At 44.6% G+C, this 18,792-nt stretch overlaps 2 protein-coding genes across 7 annotated transcripts in view; both read right to left on the bottom strand.

Annotated features, from left to right (window-relative positions):
- The window catches only part of ABTB1 (ankyrin repeat and BTB domain containing 1), a 42,767-nt gene that overhangs the window by 12,234 nt on the left and 11,741 nt on the right, over positions 1-18,792 (bottom strand). For 5 of the 6 annotated variants that reach the window (XM_073351366.1, XM_073351368.1, XM_073351364.1 and 2 more), the window contains 4 exons: positions 16,311-16,470; positions 15,151-15,196; positions 13,804-13,920; positions 6,714-6,829 (listed from right to left, as the gene is read on the bottom strand). In XM_073351366.1, the coding sequence (XP_073207467.1) occupies positions 6,714-6,829; positions 13,804-13,920; positions 15,151-15,196; positions 16,311-16,470 (439 nt within the window). The remainder of the gene's footprint in view (positions 1-6,713; positions 6,830-13,803; positions 13,921-15,150; positions 15,197-16,310; positions 16,471-18,792) is intronic. The other variant, XM_073351365.1, reaches the window with a different exon arrangement.
- Positions 126-5,820, bottom strand: LOC140914166 (uncharacterized). Its single transcript, XM_073351371.1, has 2 exons — positions 2,946-5,820; positions 126-2,367 (listed from the first exon to the last, which is right to left on the bottom strand). The coding sequence occupies exons 1-2, from the start codon at positions 3,526-3,528 to the stop codon at positions 1,847-1,849; spliced, it is 1,104 nt and encodes a 367-aa protein (XP_073207472.1). The 5' UTR covers positions 3,529-5,820; the 3' UTR covers positions 126-1,846.

Below are 18,792 nucleotides of genomic sequence, written 5' to 3'. Positions count from 1 at the left end.
CAGTCAGTCACAGAGAAGGCGCAGCGAGGTTAATCTAGCCATGTATCAATCAGAGGCCAGGCTAACCTCCTTGTTCCAATAACAACGATAACTTTGGTGCACCATTTCTTATTGGAACCCTCCGTGCAGTCCTGCCTGAAATACTCCTTGATGTACAGGCACACCCTTTGTTGATTTTAGCTCCCTGAAGCCAACCCTGTAAGCCGTGTCGTCAGTCGCCCCTCCCTCCGTCAGAGCAACGGCAGACAATCGTTCCGCGCCTTTTTTCTGTGCGGACGCCATACCAAGGCAAGCATGGAGGCCGCTGAGCTCATTTTGGCAATTAGGAGCACATCAACCACCACACGCATTATCCAGCAGTATATGCAGCACCAGAACATGGCAACGCGATACCGGGCGAGGAGGCGACGCCAGCGCGGTCCCGTGAGTGATCAGGACATGGACACAGATTTCTCTGAAAGCATGGGCCCTGCCAATGCATGCATCATGGTGCTAATGGGGCAGGTTCATGCTGTGGAACGCCGATTCTGGGCTCGGGAAACAAGCACAGACTGGTGGGACCGCATAGTGTTGCAGGTCTGGAACGATTCCCAGTGGCTGCGAAACTTTCGCATGCGTAAGGGCACTTTCATGGAACTTTGTGACTTGCTTTCCCCTGCCCTGAAGTGCATGAATACCAGGATGAGAGCAGCCCTCACAGTTGAGAAGCGAGTGGCGATAGCCCTGTGGAAGCTTGCAACGCCAGACAGCTACCGGTCAGTTGGGAATCAATTTGGAGTGGGCAAATCTACTGTGGGGGCTGCTGTGATGCAAGTAGCTCACGCAATCAAAGATCTGCTGATATCAAGGGTAGTGACCCTGGGAAATGTGCAGGTCATAGTGGATGGCTTTGCTGCAATGGGATTCCCTAACTGTGGTGGGGCTATAGACGGAACCCATATCCGTATCTTGGCACCAGAGCACCAAGCCGGCGAGTACATAAACCGCAAGGGGTACTTTTTGATAGTGCTGCAAGCTCTGGTGGATCACAAGGGACGTTTCACCAACATCAACGTGGGATGGCCGGGAAAGGTGCATGACGCTCGCATCTTCAGGAACTCTGGTCTGTTTCAAAAGCTGCAGGAAGGGACTTTCTTCCCAGACCAGAAAATAACTGTTGGGGATGTTGAAATGCCTATATGTATCCTTGGGGACCCAGCCTACCCCTTAATGCCATGGCTCATGAAGCCGTACACAGGCAGCCTGGACAGTGGTCAGGAGCTGTTCAACTACAGGCTGAGCAAGTGCAGAATGGTGGTAGAATGTGCATTTGGACGTTTAAAGGCGCGCTGGCGCAGTTTACTGACTCGCTTAGACCTCAGCGAAACCAATATTCCCACTGTTATTACTGCTTGCTGTGTGCTCCACAATATCTGTGAGAGTAAGGGGGAGACGTTTATGGCGGGGTGGGAGGTTGAGGCAAATCGCCTAGCTGCTGGTTATGCGCAGCCAGACACCAGGGCGGTTAGAAGAGCACAGGAGGGCGCGGTACGCATCAGAGAAACTTTGAAAACCAGTTTCATGACTGGCCAGGCTACAGTGTGAAAGTTCTGTTTGTTTCTCCTTGATGAAACCCCCCGCCCCTTGGTTCACTCTACTTCCCTGTAAGCTAACCACCCTCCCCTCCTCCCTTTAATCACCGCTTGCAGAGGCAATAAAGTCATTGCTGCTTCACATTCATGCATTCGTTATTCATTCATCACACAAATACGGAGATGACTACCAAGGTATCCCAGGAGGGGTGGTGGAGGAGGGAAGGAAAATGCCACACAGCACTTTAAGCACAGCACTTCAAAAGTTTACAACTTTAAAATTTATTGAATGACAGCCTTCTTTTTTTTGGGCAATCCTCTGTTGTGGAGTGGCTGGTTGGCCGGAGGCCCCCCCACCGCGTTCTTGGGCATCTGGGTGTGGAGGCTATGGAACTTGGGGAGGAGGGCGGTTGGTTACAGAGGGGCAGCAGTGGCAGTCTGTGCTCCAGCTGCCTTTGCTGCAGCTCAACCATACACTGGAGCATTCTGGTTTGGTCCTGCAGCAGCCTCAGCATTGAATCCTGCCTCCTCTCATCACGCTGCCGCCACATTTGAGCTTCAGCCCTGTCTTCAGCCCGCCACTTACTCTCTTCAGCCCGCCACCTCTCCTCCCGGTCATTTTGTGCTTTCCTGCACTCTGACATTATTTGCCTCCACGCATTCATCTGTGCTCTGTCAGTGTGGGAGGACAGCATGCGCTCGGAGAACATTTCATCGCGAGTGCGTTTTTTTTTCTTTCTAAGCTTCACTAGCCTCTGGGAAGGAGAAGATCCTGTGATCATTGAAACACATCCAGCTGGTGGAGAAAAAAAAAGGGACAGCGGTATTTAAAAAGACACATTTTATAAAACAGTCGCTACACTCTTTCAGGGTAAACCTTGCTGTTAACATTACATACATACATTCGTTACAAGGTCGCATTTTGCCTCCTCCCACCGCGTGACTACCCCCTCAACCTTCCCCCCTCCCTGTGGCTAACAGCGGGGAACATTTCTGTTCAGCCACAGGCAAACAGCCCAGCAGGAATGGGCTATACTGAGTGTCCCTGAAGAAAAGCACCCTATTTCAACCAGGTGACCATGAATTATATCTCACTCTCCTGAGGATAACACAGAGAGAGAAAGAACGGATTTTGGTTGAATGCCAGCAAACATACACTGCAATGCTTTGTTCTACAGTGATTCCCGAGTATGTGTTACTGGCCTGGAGTGATAAAGTGTCCTACCATGAAGGACGAAATAAGGCTGCCCTCCCCAGAAACCTTTTGCAAAGGCTTTAGGACTACATCTAGGAGAACCGCAAATGCCAGGGCAAAGTAATCCTTTCACATGCTTGCTTTTAAACCATGTATAGCATTTTAAAAGGTACACTCACCAGAGGTCCCTTCTCCGCCTGCTGGGTCCAGGAGGCAGCCTTGGGTGGGTTCGGGGGGTACTGGCTCCAGGTCTAGGGTGAGAAACAGTTCCTGGCTGTCGGGAAAACCGGTTTCTCCGCTTGCTTGCTGTGAGCTATCTACAACCTCCTCCTCATCATCATCATATTCGTCCCCAAAACCTGCTTCCGTATTGTCTCCATCTCCATTGAAGGAGTCAAACAACACGGCTGGGGTAGTGGTGGCTGAACCCCCTAAAATGGCATGCAGCTCATCATAGAAGCGGCATGTTTGGGGCTCTGACCCGGAGCGGCTGTTCGCCTCTCTGGTTTTCTGGTAGGCTTGCCTCAGCTCCTTCAGTTTCACGCGGCACTGCTTCGGGTCCCTGTTATGGCCTCTGTCCTTCATGCCCTGGGAGATTTTCACAAAGGTTTTGGCATTTCGAAAACTGGAACGGAGTTCTGATAGCACGGATTCCTCTCCCCAAACAGCGATCAGATCCCGTACCTCCCGTTCGGTCCATGCTGGAGCTCTTTTGCGATTCTGGGACTCCATCATGGTCACCTGTGCTGATGAGCTCTGCATGGTCACCTGCAGCTTGCCACGCTGGCCAAACAGGAAATGAGATTCAAAAGTTCGCGGTTCTTTTCCTGTCTACCTGGCCAGTGCATCTGAGTTGAGAGTGCTGTCCAGAGCGGTCAGAATGGAGCACTCTGGGATAGCTCCCGGAGGCCAATACCGTCGAATTGTGTCCACAGTACCCCAAATTCGAGCTGGGAACGTCGATTTAAGTGCTAATCCACTTGTCAGGGGTGGAGTAAGGAAATCGATTTTAAGAGCCCTTTAAGTCGAAATAAAGGGCTTCACTGTGTGGACGGGTGCAGGTTTAAATCGATTTAACGTTGCTAAATTCGACCTAAAGTCCTAGTGTAGACCAGGGCTAAGTGAGACGTATCAGGTTCCCCCTCTCTGCAATCTCACTCAACAGGAAACAAACAGAGATACATGCTGCTTTCAATACCATCAGGCAAGCTCAATTCATACACAATGGGGATTCTCTGGCACTCCTGGTCCTAGGCTGCAGAGAACCACTAAGCTAGCAAAGGCTCTGAATTTCACACTACTTTGGAGCATGGCAACCTGGCCCAACTCGCTGGGCTCTCTGTCAGTACTCAGGACCATTTGGCAGAATAGTTTCTAATTATAGTACAACTAAGCCTAATGACCGTCACAATTTCTCGGTTATTAAACAGCAAAGCCACCTTCCCAAACTCTGCAGCAACCCTGCTTGGTCTCCCTCATCTACGACTTTAGTTACAGTTGGTAACCTGTATACTCTTTCTTTTTGTTGGGAGCAGGACAAAGGGAATTTTTACAGCTCCTGAAAGTAAAGGATCTGTAGCGCTTCAGAGTATCTGTCTCACCCCATCTTATCCCCACGGCTTTTAACCTGCTCTGTGTCTTATACAGCATTGGAGACATGCATGGCACTTCAAGAAACATTGGAAGCCTACGTCCCTGCCCCAAAGAGAGTGCTGTCTAAATTCAGACAAGAACAACTGGCGGGGACAGTAATGTGCACATCCAACAGGGAGAAGCAATTTGCTTCTAGATAGAAATAAGCACAGTAGAAAAATTCAGCCGTAAATAATTTAGGACAACCTACAGAGGCCCATTATGTCCTAACAATCCATAATGGGATTACCAGTGGAGAAGCAGACTCAAGATTTTATATCCAGCTGCATGTTGAGTCATCAGGGTTCTATGACACAAGGAACAAAATAGAGCATCTACAAAAGCACAAAGCAAAGCACCAGAAACCGTACTGTAGTTTATTACAAGAAACTTCACGTTTGTGACTGACTGGTCAGTGTGCTTTGGCCTCGTAGATTAAGTGTTTTGTATTATATTATTTGTATGGTATCAGAATCTACTGGTGAGGTTGCAGGATTGCTGCTCCTGGGACTCAAATGCCTACTTCATGGGATGACCCCAGTAAACAAAGATTTAGAAGAGATGTAAATGATAATTAAGCAGTAAAAGGCAGATTAAAAGGCTACAATCCTGTCTTTAGGATCTTTATAAATGGCCAGGAAAGAGAGGAGCTTTTAAAAAATTATCAAGTTAAAACAAGGCAATTAGGGGTAATAAGAACCCTGATTCCATGGTTATGGGTGCCATGCAGATGTTCTAATAAATTTCCCCCATTCCTTCTAGCATTCATGAACACACACACAAAGTAGGACAGCAGTATCAATGTAACATGTTTAGATTGGATTATGGTGTACTTTTTTCTAAAATACATAAAACAGCTGAAAAAAATTCAGGAAATTTCAGCAATGCTAACTCATTATTTTATCCAGATTCTCATGACATTTGGGGTTTTTCTTCCTTAAAGAACCCGTTCCCATACGACTATGGAGGAATCTCGGTTTTCATTTTTAAAGAAAGGAAGTGTGTTTCTAGCCCTTAGGGTTGTGGAGAAAAGCTCGAAAAATGTGACCCACGTGCACCCTAAAGGCTCAGAAACCAGAAAACAAAACCAAAGAACCTGATTTATTTATTTATTTTAATTGCATGATTTTTAAGTCACTCTCATTGTATTTGGGCACCTCACTCGTGATGTTTAAGCGCTTGGGGTTCACACTACTGGAATTCATTCTACATTCCCCTCTGGTTTTTGATTTTTCCAAGTAACTAATGATAAATAAAGAAAACCACAACAAAGGTATACAAAAAAAGCAGCTTTCTGCCTTGATAGAGGAAACATCAATGGACAGGATTCCCTCTTTAAATCCCTCAGGAATTAGAATAACTGGATCACTAAGAGCCAGCACAAAATACCTTGGCACATCTTGCTTAAGAAACTTAAGGCACCATCACATAAAAAAAAAAAAAAAAGATACATGGACAGAGTTTCTACCTTGCTTCAGACATTTCCTTGAGCTATGCATCAGGGAGTTCTGTTTCGCACAAGAAAGCAATAAGCTTTGTTACACTGTTCAGTTATATAGCCCACAGGCACAGAGCTGCTTAAAATGAGTATGTTATTAGTTTTACTACTCAATGTGAAGAAACTGGGACAAACATATTAAAGGAAGGAAAATATAAGATGCAACTATCGATATTACAGAGATGAACAAAGGCAGGAAGAACTGGGGTCCACCAATATCTTCCCTGTTTACTTGCATCGCTGGGAATCAATAGTGTGGAATACACATAGCTGAGTCTAACAGATAATCCTGACTCAATGCTTCTGAGAAAAGTAACAAACTAACTCCCTGCCAATACACTATGGGGAATGATTCTTAACCAGAGGATCAGCTAAACTCTGTGGACCGATAATCCCAGTTAGGCATCCCATTCCATCTATACGTACCCAAAGGTACTGCTGTCATCCAAGGAATTTTTTCCCCCTTCTTGCATCCCAGTAATATACTCAACTAGGGGCTAAATCTTGTCCCCGTTGAAATCAATGGGGAAACTTTGATTGACTTGGATGAGACCAGGGATCTAACCTCTACAAATCTCTGAGGGAGGAATAATCTTGCTGCAAAAAGGAAAACCGGCAGCCTGGTTATGAGATTTACAGCATTTCCCTGTGCTATGCATGGCTTCAGAGTTTGGAAAGTCAGCTTGTGCCATTAATACCAGTAAACAAGTGACCACAAAAACGAACAGAGAAAGTAAGCCTAAGTGTGTGTGACCAAGCAGCTCCCTCAGTCCGAAGGTCCCAGTGGAGTGTGGGAAGAAATAGAAACACTCCCTACCCGCAGTTCAGCCGGCAGGGCGCAGTCTGCTAGTAGAGCCAGATCCTCCTGCAGCCGACAGTTACCTGGGGGCTCAATCGTCAGCACTTTCACACAGGTCCCTGGCTTGGAAGAGACTGGAAAAGAGAAAAGAAAAACAACAAAACAAAAAGCATAGATGCCTAGAAAAAACTAAATCTAAAAAACTTTCCCTCCTGTTAAAAAAATATCCCTAAGGAATGTTTGTTTTGTCTGGCTTTTAGTCTCCACTAGAATATAAAAACATGTCCTTCAGAGAGACACACACATGCACCTGCTAGCAATGATCAGGGCTGTAACTACCATTGGGAGGAAGAAAGAAGACACAGATTCCACCGTTTCCCCTCTTATGTCTCCACTCAACCCTCGCTTCCAGCAGATCAGTTACAGAGACCCTGGTGAGGAAAGGGAGCAGCCATGTGCCTGTTATGTCCTCCTCTCTGCTACCCCTCCCTACAGACAGGATCAAGAACTGCCTTATGGAAGCTGCTTCTCTGCCGCTGGAGTCAGCCCTAGGTGACACAGTAATAACATAAGATATATCCCTGCTAGGCAAGGGGGCGAAGCGTATTTAACTACAGACACGTTTACTCCAGGCCACTGGTGCCCCCGTTGGTTATTTATTTAGAGTGAAGTCTGGCTTATGCTTTCCCTCTGTTGCACCACCACTCTCCTGGATCAGGTACTAGAATTGCTGCTGTGATTTAATTCCATGGGGAAGAGGATTTATAACCCTTAAGACTAAGTTCTTTGGGGCAGAGACTGTCATTTTCTATACAGTATATTTATATAGAGCTGAGCACAATGGGGACCCCATATTGACTGGGGCCTCTAGGTGCTACTGCACTGTAAGTCTTAAATGCTAATAGCCACCACCAAGGGACCAGCAAACAAAGAAAAGACTAATGAGAGGAGGTCTGGGAAGCTCTTTCTCAGTTCTCCTCCTGGCTAGGAACCTCACAGTTTCTGGTCCTGTCAGGATAGCTAGTTAGTCTACCACAAGGGAACACAGTAAGTGCTCCCCATTTGCGGAAACTATGGTATTCCCTTGATCCAAATCACACAAAGGACACCCCTCCACCCCCAAACAACACTGTGATGGGCACCTTACAGCCAAAGGCCACAACAACAGGAGACTCAGTTAAAGCTGGTCTGGATTTAATAGAGGTTTAATTTAAAATCTCTCCTCTGGCCCTTCTTCTCCAACAGCTTTGTCCCTTAAGAAAGAGCTGCCTGCCGTATCTATAAACTTTTTGTTCCACTGGTAGGAATGATGAACGCAAGTAGTGTGGCAGGTCCCTAGCAGCACAGGTAAAATTAAAGGTCTCAGGGGTCTTCGCCACCTCTTTTGGGTACAGCTGCATGAACACAGATGGGAAGGAAAGGTTTTTAAAAAGTTTGCAGCACTGTCAAGGTGTGTACATGCATTACTGTGTAATCTTATTATTGTCAGCTTTGTCTTTCCTCTCCATGATCATTTATGAACTTCATTTGCTGTCTCAAGTCCAGTTTAGATTGGACTTTGCCAGATTTTGAGAGCCCCTTAGCAGAGAATGCTTGTAAAACAAAGTGCAGTTGAAAATATGAAAGTTGCTGCAATTAAATCTTATGGATTCTACTGGGAGCATAAAGAAAGAGATGTTAACGATCGGTGATTAAAGAGTTAAACTGCACTGTACTGGGTGTTACAAAGGATTTTTGACAGGCATGATTCACCACATTAAAACCCCTCTCTTCTCAGGTGAATCACATCACCATGAGACCTCATTTTTCCTGACATTTTGCTCATCATTATATGGGCTTCATCAGATGACTCCATCAGATGGTGGGCGAAATGAGACCGAGATGTGCCACAATACGAATCCTCCGCCCCCACCGCCAAGAAAGCATTGCACACATCAGGACAGGCCACCATGTCACCTGAACTGGCTGAATATCCCAAATGGTACTGGAAACAGTAGGGTGCATAAAAACCCAATCCACCAATTAAAGACATTATTGATTCTATGATCTATATCCAGAGAGGTGCCCTGGAGAATGAGTTATGCAGTTTCTATGTATAGGACTGAATGCTGATGCCCTTGTCTTCAGCAAACAACCATACTTGCTATAGGGGCAGGACAGGTATGGGATAGACCCAAGCCGAACTGACAAAGCTGTCAGAACAGATTCCCACAGAATTACAGATCCGCCTAAGCAACTGAGAACACTGTCTTTGTCCCTTTAAAATATGTCCTCACGGGAGAGTTAACATGGGCGCTTACTCAGGTGTTTCTGCTAATCCCCCTGCTGTCCACACACAAAATCTTCTCACCCAAGTTCAGTGGTGCTTACAAACTGGGCTTGCTGGCTTGTCTGGGGTTGCAGGCTAAACCCCAAGAGGCACTTTCACACACATTGGTAACCTACCCACTTTGCTGTGACAATGCAGGCTAAAATCATTAGAGTGCCAACAGTCCTCCAAAGCCTTCCCACAATTTATCCGCACACGTGTGCCTAGAAGGACAGACAAGTTCTTCCAAAATTCACTGGCAAAGAGTCAGAGTGGCTCATCTTATTGCAGCACAAAGAACCATGAGATAGGCCCTCCGAAGTCCTAATACCACATATGGGTAAGTGTCGCACCAGTGAGGATACTAACTCTGGAACGGCTTCACAGTGTGGCTGCTTACACTCAGCCTAGGCTAACTCAGGTGCTCAGACCTGGGCACCTATCACCCACGTTAACTCTGGAGTGAAGACATACACTTAGACTACATTTCTATCTGTCTACGGGAGACAGGTTACTGTGACTGTGTGATGATAATGATCACTTTTATGGGTGCCTTTCATCAGAGGCTCTCAAAGCACTTTCTACCCATTAACCTTTGAGGGACACAGAGGTCTTGTCTAGACTAGAATAAAAAAGTTTGTTAGAGCATGTTCACACTTTTTACCCTACTGTAGATAAGGCTGGAAAGAGCTTTGTACTAGTTTAAAGCAGAGGCTGTGTATGTAATTGCTTTAAAACCATATTTTGTGGGAGTCAACCTACCTTTCCCACCCAAGAGACATCTGGGAACAGCAAGAGAGATTAAAAGGGTCAAACAGAGAAACTATCTGAAGCTCCCTTGTAACTGAAGAACTCAGATACCATGGTGACACTACAAAAACTTGAGAACAAGAAATCCTTCCCTCACACACACAAGACTCATGCCACATCCTATGTGCCTACTCCGAGTTATCAGCCAAGAAATATGGCAGACTCAATGGTAAGTATCCACACCCTAGGTTCTCCAACATATCTAGGCACTTCCATAGTAACTTGAAAGAATTTCCTATGATGCTCACACCAGAAACAGTGGGTTTTGGATGATAGTGTATAAACCAATTCAGACACTGCATATTTCAAATGCATGGGCACAACATTCCACTGTTACAATTTTTTTTTGCTTCTAAAAGGATGAAAGACCAGATGAAAGAGACAAAAAAAATAGATTGTTGGTAGCCGCAGGCAGAAAGGTCCATCATCTGATGTTTGTGAAATGCAAGAAATGCAGGGAATTCAGAAAAGAGCAATACAAATAATAAAAGGAGCTGGAGTGACTTATCTAGCTAGGAAGGAAGATTAAATGAAGCATAGCCACGTGCAGCTTAGCTAAATAAGAACAGGAAAGCACACTAACCTCCTTCAAATGTCTGGCAAGTATAAGCACTGAGGAGGGACAATAACCATTTAAGGCAAGCTAAGGAGTTGTAATAGGTATGAAACGAAGCAAAAGGATGTAGATTGAGTATTTGGGAGGCTCCTTTAGAGTAGTAGAATGGTGCCAAGAGAAGACACTCAAGTCTTTAAAAAAAGGTAGGCCAAAGCACTGGCAAGTACACTGTAGGGAACAGTCCTGCAGTGCCAGGAGGGAATATACTGTTTAGTCATTAAACTCCCTTCCGGTACAGCTGCACAGCGCAGTACATCACTGACTACTTCATAATCTGTCTTTGTTCTTGACTTGCTTAATACTTCTTTGTAGTCTTTACTAATACACCACTGGTTTAGCTGGGTTGAAAGAAACCTTTCCAAGATCATGCAATACCTGGACATCTGCATTACACATGCACTTGTGCAATGCTGTGCACAACCACCGCCACTGGCCCTTTAGATCCAAGGCCTGAGGTCTGAAAATGGAGCTTTGGAGCGGAGCCCGGAGCTGGAGCGTGGAGCAGCTCCGGAACAGTGGAGCTGCAGGTTTTTGCCTGGAGCTGAAGTCCAGAGCCCTGTGAAAATAGGTGTTCACAAATCCTGTCCTGAATTCTTATGCTTTGCAGCAAACAGAAAATGCTCCTGAACAGTTTTTTTTTAAATGCCTCCAGTTCCATAGCAAGGATTATAACGTAATCTGGACAAATCCTGTCTGAATTCTTCCAAATAGCGTAACAGGTTTTTGTGGACCCTGATCAGTGCAATTAGGCCAGAGACCCAGGTCTGAACCAAATGCCTATCTCCTAGAAAATATTCTGAGCAGGAACTTCTAATATACAATAGGGAACAATAATGTTTTGGCAAGTAAAGGAAACCAGGTGACCCAACAGGTCTTTCCAATCCCTTAACTTCTCTGATTCTTTCATATTAATTTTCTCCTGGGGATTCAACACTAGTTCCCCTGGTTCACCTATAACATGTATGATTTGACAGGCAAACATTTAATGTTACTAGCTACAATGCTGCCAATTCACTATAGTCCTGCTCTGCCACAAACACACAACCCCTATCACTTATATCAGTGCTTTGCAAACATTGATTAAGCCCCACAACACCCGTGTGAAATAAAACCATCATCATCCCCATTCTACAGAGGGGAACACAGAAGTTAAAGTGATTTGCCCAGTGCCATACAGGAAGCTAACACCAGGGTGGGATTAGAAGCTATATCCGACTCCCACTCCAATTGCTGCTGCTATGAGGTAATGCTTCTCTTGTTCCTCTAATCCTGGGGCCCAATGCCTCCATCCTACTTGCAGTCATTTTTTTATTTCTGTCCTGGACCTCATGAGTAGAAGCTGCCAATCACGCCAAACTGCACGATGGTTTCAGAATATTTACAAACCATTACAGTAACAGACCACCTTAACTTTATTTAATTTGCAGCCTAATAAGGGATTATAATGTGGGCTTTTGGAGAAGAATGGTCACCACACCAATCAACTACAACACCATAAAGCTGCCATCCAGTGACTCACTGAAACATTTTGGTATTACAAGATACTGTAAATCATAACATCATTTTTGTTATCTGACTGTCTGATTTACTAACTTATTTTTTCTTAAGGGTGTTGACCGCAGCCTTTTCTTTTCCAGCATACAGTTGGTACGTAAAGCGGAATCTTCTGCCACTCATTAAAAGCAGCAGAACAATTCTTTCTTTATGTGTTTAAATATTTTTGTATACATGCGCATATAACAGGGGAAAAAAATGCAAGATCTGTGATGCCGCTGTAGAGCTAACATTGCACTATGGGAGGATTCCCATGGTGTTCACACCTCAACTGCTAGAAGAGGGCCTCATCTTCCCTGATTGAACTAACCTCATTATCCCTAGCCTGATTCTTGCTTGCATATTTATACCTGCCTCTGGAAATTTCCACTACATGCATCCGACGAAGTGGGCATTCACCCATGAAACCTTATGCTCCAATACGTCTGTTAGTCTATAAGGTGCCACAGGACTCTTTGCCGCTTTTACAGATCCAGACTAACACGGCTACCCCTCTGATATGGGAGGACTGTCACTCCAGGCTACATATGTAATCATGCAAATCTGCAAAATCCGAATCGACAATTAATATTTAAAGTAAAAACCTGAGCAGCTACAACAACCTTACCTCTTAGATCAGAGAAAGGCCACAATCAGGTTAAAAAGAATGAGCCAGATTCTGCTTTCACATCAGAAGTAACTCGACTAAGTCAAAGGAGTTATTTACACTAGAGTGTAAATGAGGGGAGATGCAGACCCTGTGTGATTTCAAACTACATGTTTCCTTACCAGTTAAACCATTCAACTGTTACATCTGAAAGCAGTTCATTTTCTAAATGTATTTTACTTTGCAATATTTAGGCTGTTAGAAGACTAGTATTCATAGATATTAAGGTCAGAAGGGACCATTATGATCATCTAGTCCGACCTCCTGCACAATGCAGGCCACAGAATCTCACACACCCACTCCTGCAAAAAACCTCTCACCTATGTCTGAGCTATTGAAGTCCTCAAATCGTGGTTTAAAGACTTCAAGGTGCAGAGAATCCTCCACCAAGTGACCCGTGCCCCATACTACAGAGGAATGCGAAAAACCCCCAGGGCCTCTTCCAATCTTCCCTGGAGGAAAATTCCTTCCTGACCCCAAATATGGCCATCAGCTAAACCCTGAGCATGTGGGCAAGATTCACCAGCCAGATATCCAGGAAAGAATTCTCTGTAGTAACTCAGATCCCACCCCATCTAACATCCCACCTGCTGGTTCTCATTCAATGGCCCAATGCTGTTGTCTTTGGATCACGAACACTCCAGAAGAATGTTCAAAAAACATGCAACTGTTTGTATTTTTAAAAACACACATAAAACATTTTTATATTAACTTTGTGTGTGTCTGTCTGTTCACACACAGAACACACCAAGTCTAAATTATCTGACTGTTTCACTTTAAGTCAGGCGTTTCTAACATGCAGAGAACGCATGAGCCACCACTGTAACCCACTAGCTCTCTGATTACAGGGACTTTGAAACATGCTCCTCAGTGCTCTGCTATTGTTGCTGTCACTCAATAAAGCCTTGCTGCCAGGATTCCCACTACTATAATGTACACTTGTTCACTGTTCAGACATGGAGTACTACAGAAGTTGCCCCACAGGGATCCTCCATGTGAAAGACCTATTCAGCTAACAGCTGTGCATAGAACCACTCAGGGTTCCCCCCCCACAATTAGTTTCTGAGTGCCACAGGTGTCCCATTGGTGGAACGTCCATTGTCATGATCTCCCCTCCCACTCCAAAAGAAAAACAAACGTAATGAAGAGAAGCAGCCATTAAAGGGGAGCTCACCAAATTCATAGACCTTTTTACACTTGATCTCCAAATCCTCTATGAGATCCTGAAGCCGACACTGCTTGGCTAGTCTCTTGCAATCATTCACATATTCTACATCAATGTCTAGACGACCTGCCAAAGAGAAACACCAAAATTCTATCTGACAGTTCCTTGACCTCGCACCAGTCACCATTTACTTACTTAAGCGTAAAAATGGCTGATCTATAGACAAGGGACTGGATGGACTGAAGGATTGCTAATGGGCTATGCAGTCTCACTTCTGGATCACTGGTATAAATCTAGCTCAGGTAAGCAAGTAGCATTACAGCAGTGCAAATTACTATCTGTTGACTGCTGAGTGGCTGAACCAAATTTGGTGAATATCAGCTCAGTTTCTCCGTTGCCCACACTGCAACTGGACCCCCACTTGGCAGTCTCAGCAAAGAGGCCAAAGACTGATTGGCTCTTGCAGACAAAATTTCATTTTCTCTGGAAGAACAGAGATGAGGGGCAGGGCGGTGGAAGCTTACATTGCTGCTGCCATCATGTTTTGACGTGAGAAAGGACTTCGATCTCAATCTTTCAGAAGCACCAAATTTACTAAAGAGCATTTTAAAGAGTGCACTGGGGAAAGATAACCCTAAAGAGATAAGCAGTTATTGTTTTCTGGTGAAGAAACTCAGATGCCTTAGTAACGTTTCCCTTACAGTACACGTTGGAAGTTTAACTTAGGGCACCACCCTATGGTCTGAGGGAATATTGCAGTTGCATTCCCTCCTAGAATACAAAATACTTGGTTAATACTGGCTGAAGGTTTAAGAACAACTTCTGCTGGAATGACATAACAAGTTGTAGTCAAACCATTCAGCAATCAGGGCTGCCCATTTCAAAATGCTCACAAGTCAGTGTACACAGGGAATATGGTCACTGCTCAGTTTAGGAGATCATTTGCTTAGATGGCGCACATATTTTTGAAAAGAAAAGGAGTACTTGTGGCAAGTACTCCTTTTCTTTTTACGGATACAGACTAACACGGCTGCTACTCTGAAACACATATTTTTATTATCCTAGAGAAGGTACATTTCCCACATCTGTCCACTCAACCAAAGTTGATTTTTATTGACTCCCCAGTTACTGGCAGAACCACAAATATGCATTTACAACCAGCTTTCAACAACAACATGGAATTGCTCATACTCCTCATATCTGCCAGATGACAGAGAGATTGTGTTTAAGCCATGATTACCCACCCACCCAAACAAGCTTGTCGAGAAGTCTCTGCCACCCAAACAGTGCCATGGCAAAGAGGTGCTGACTACTGCATTCCAACATGCATGCACATGTCAAGCAGCAGCAACATACCTGTGTAAAGATACTGCAGGAGGGAGCCAAAGGCCGCTGGGTTGATCTAAAATAAGACATGAAAAGGTCACCTATATAAAGCACACACATTTATCCAAGGAGCTTGAAATGTCAATGTGGATATACATGACCTAACTATAGTGATAGCACATTACACACTAAGGTAAAGGTCGGGGGGTTATGTTCAAGGAAAGGACTCTAGAATGCAAGGGAGGTAAGTGAGGATGCCTCCTCTGTGGAACTAGTACAATAATAGCATTTTGATTACACACACCATTCCCCTGCTCCCTCACATAACTAGTATTCCCACTCTATCCAGCTTACAGAGATCTGTAAATCTATTAACTTTTTGATTTACACCCCCCCACCTCGTGTTACACATCAGAGAATGAGGTTTGTTCCAGGGAAAGGCACAGAATCTGTGCCTGAGGAGTTGGCAGGTAACAGAGACATTGCAGTTCACATCTAAGAAGGCAACTGCAGTAGAAGCACTATCAAAACAGGTCATCCACGGGTCCCCACCACTTCCAACCCTCCTAGTTAAAGAGGAACCCAAGTTACAGCCTAAAGAGCAACACAGATGGAAGGTGATGAAAACTAGGGTTGTCTTGAGAAACAGGAAGGATGTTTGCAACAGGAGAGAATCTGAGGTTTCCGACAGACAGCCAAACCACAGAAACATATGCTGGAGAGTGCTGGTAACGGACAAGCAAAATCCACTTATGGCCTATTTAGTTCTTAGCCTCTCTGCTGAGGCAACAAGTGGGAGCCAATTAGTGCCAATTACAGTGGTGATTTCTGTGGTGTGGACCACCTGTCTACTGGGAATTAGACAAAGGCTCAACTCGATTCACGTAAGGGTCACCAAACAGCTGGTAACAGCTCTTTTACTACTGACCTGAGCTGAATTTGAACCAATGCCAGAGGTCAAATGAGAGGAATCTGACAGCATACAGCCCACAGCTTTCCATGTATCAGAGTAAGAAGCCATTTTAGTGCATAAAGTGTTCCATCTTCCTCTGAGTTCTGGAACTGTTCTGTGTTATGGAAGGTGTCAACTATGGACATTACCCCTGAAACTGCCTTTTCAGCCTCACTTTCCTTAGAGAGAAAATATCTAAGACGTGGGGGGGAAAAACCTGAAGCGTGGTTCTCCTCACCAGTGGGTGCTTTAATGCGATCATGTTCTTCCCTTTCCACTTGGTCTCAAACATTTCTGCAAAGTATACGCTGCGGGCACTAAGGATGCAGCGGTGGGCACAGAAGGATTTCCCATGGACAATGAAGACAATGTCGCTTTGGTAACCCTGTTCCAGAAGCCTGGAAGAAAAAAAGAAAGAGGGGAAGATAAAATCGGCTGCACAGAATGAGGAAGGAGAATACAGAGAAAAGTGAAGGAGAAGAAAGAAGCTTTCACACACTGGGGAAAACGGCAATTTGTGAACATCTTGCTCCTTAAGGAGACACTGTCAAGATAAAGAGTGTTGCAGTTTTTCTTCAGTACTTATATAGCCCTCATTATCATAGAATCTAAGTGCCTCACAATCTAGAATGCATTATCCATACAACATCCCCATGAGGAAGGCATTATCCCCATTACAGAGATTTCCAGAGAGGCACAGACACAGAGAGGCAAAGAGGCTTGCAAAGGCCACACAGGACTCCAACCATGGTACTGTCTTTCCTACTGATATCTCACCTAAGTACAAATGAAAGATTTTAGAAATGATGAATTAATTTACTTTTCAGCATTACTGCCATGTGTTACAATTTTAACTTTAGCTCCATTTGAAAAATGAACGTAGAACGTAGCCAGTTTCACCCTGGTTCTGGTGAATTAGCTCAACAATGCAACATCTGAGATGTTTAAATCAACTTTTCAAAATTGTACTTACCTGGGGAGAGTAATTTTTTGCAAAAACAAGCAAGCTATTTTTTCTGGTTTCCCTGCAGGGTTAAAAATGGAAACTAAGGGGAAATTCCAAGCTCCCAGTGGGTCTCATTTGCTTCCAGATTTGGAAGGTACAGACTTTAAAATCATGATTTTTTAAAAAAAAGTCTATTAAAAATCTATTTTAGATCAGTTTTAGACAGACTCATGGCTCCTTTGAGCCCCGTGTAATTGGATTCATGGTAACTAAAGTAACATAATATATACAGACTCATTAAAAGATTTTAAGATTCTTGTACATTCTTTTTATGTTCTGTAAAGTAAATGGCATACAGTGAACACATGGCAGTGCAGTCTGAATGTCTTACCAGCTGTTTGGGATGCGCGGCTCACTTGTGGATTGCCCATTCCCCCATGAATGTGACCACCCCAAGCTCATGCTGACAAAGCCTGTATTCAACACTTCATTATAATGCATTCCCTAAGCTTTTTGTATGTAGAGAAATGGGAGCACACAAGGTGCACTAGGGGACTTTAAGGGTGTAGCAGCAGCGCCCACACATACACTCAGGCTACATCTACACTATGAGCTGGGGGAGTGATTCCCAGCGTGCGTAGACATACTTGGGCTCGCTCTACTGTGAGCCAGCAACACTAAAAAAAGGTGTACAGCTGCAGTAGCACAGACAGCGGTGAGCAGTGGCACTCCGAGTACTCACCCTTCTGAACCCCATGGGTACGTACTCAGCACAGCTAGCCTGTGAAACTGCTCCCCATGCTTCTCCAGCTATGCTACTATTTTTAGCACACCAGAGCTTGATGAGAGCTAGCATGGGTATGTCTATGGGAGCTGGGAACCACACCCCCTAGCTCCACGGTGGGGATATAGCCTTAGCGCACAGCATGCTACAGTGGGAAAAATGTACACCCCAGCTTGTCATGAACTAAGTGTTTGTACAGACAAGCCTTAAGCATTTCCATTCTAATGGGCCTTTTTCAGGTGCTTAGAACCTTCTCTTATCTTTGAAGCTGAAGTTTTCCCCATGTTTCCTCTCAGCCCAAGAGCTATATTTTTGGAAGACTGAGCAAGGACAATTCTATCATTTTTTAATACAAAAGAGAGTGGGGAAAATCCCACACATTTGCCATTCTAAAACAATCTATAATTTGTTTGTTTGAAAATTTAGGCCAATATTTTCAAAAAATGACTCCTGACTTTGGCAGCCCAACTGGAGACACCTTAAAGGAGCCAGAATTTCAGGAAGTGCTTAGCGCCTTCTCTCTGAAAATCAGGCTTCTTTAAGAGGCCATAAGTTGGGCACCCCCAAAATAAAGCACTTATAATCACTGCTCACTAGTGAAAATATTGGCCTTATTGCCGCAGCAGGTTCGGGGTGAAACTTAAACTTGTCTGACATGTCGTTCCAATTCACATATGTGTTTCTTGGCAACCTGATGAAAATGTGTTTTGATTTGGCAGTCAAGGGTTCAAAAGTGTACGTTGCAAATGTCATGCTTTTACTATGCTCTCTCAACATTCCACTGGCCCTGCCTGTGTTGTGTACGTAAGGTGATGGAAGTTTCATTCAACACCCAGATGTATGCGGTAAATGATCCGTTAGTGTATGTTTGAACCTTTGCCTAATTTGACAAGATATGTAAAAGCATGTATAGAATGAGGCAGGGCTCTGATCAACCTGCAAATGGTTTAAGCCAGAATGACAGATTCAAGTGGCCTAGCTGACATCCAG

This window comes from Lepidochelys kempii, chromosome 7 (assembly GCF_965140265.1).
Source record: "Lepidochelys kempii isolate rLepKem1 chromosome 7, rLepKem1.hap2, whole genome shotgun sequence".
In the NCBI taxonomy this organism is placed as follows: Eukaryota; Metazoa; Chordata; order Testudines; family Cheloniidae; genus Lepidochelys; species Lepidochelys kempii.
The sequence above is the reverse complement of the archived record's forward strand: the minus strand, read 5'-3'. Positions and strand labels throughout refer to the sequence as shown.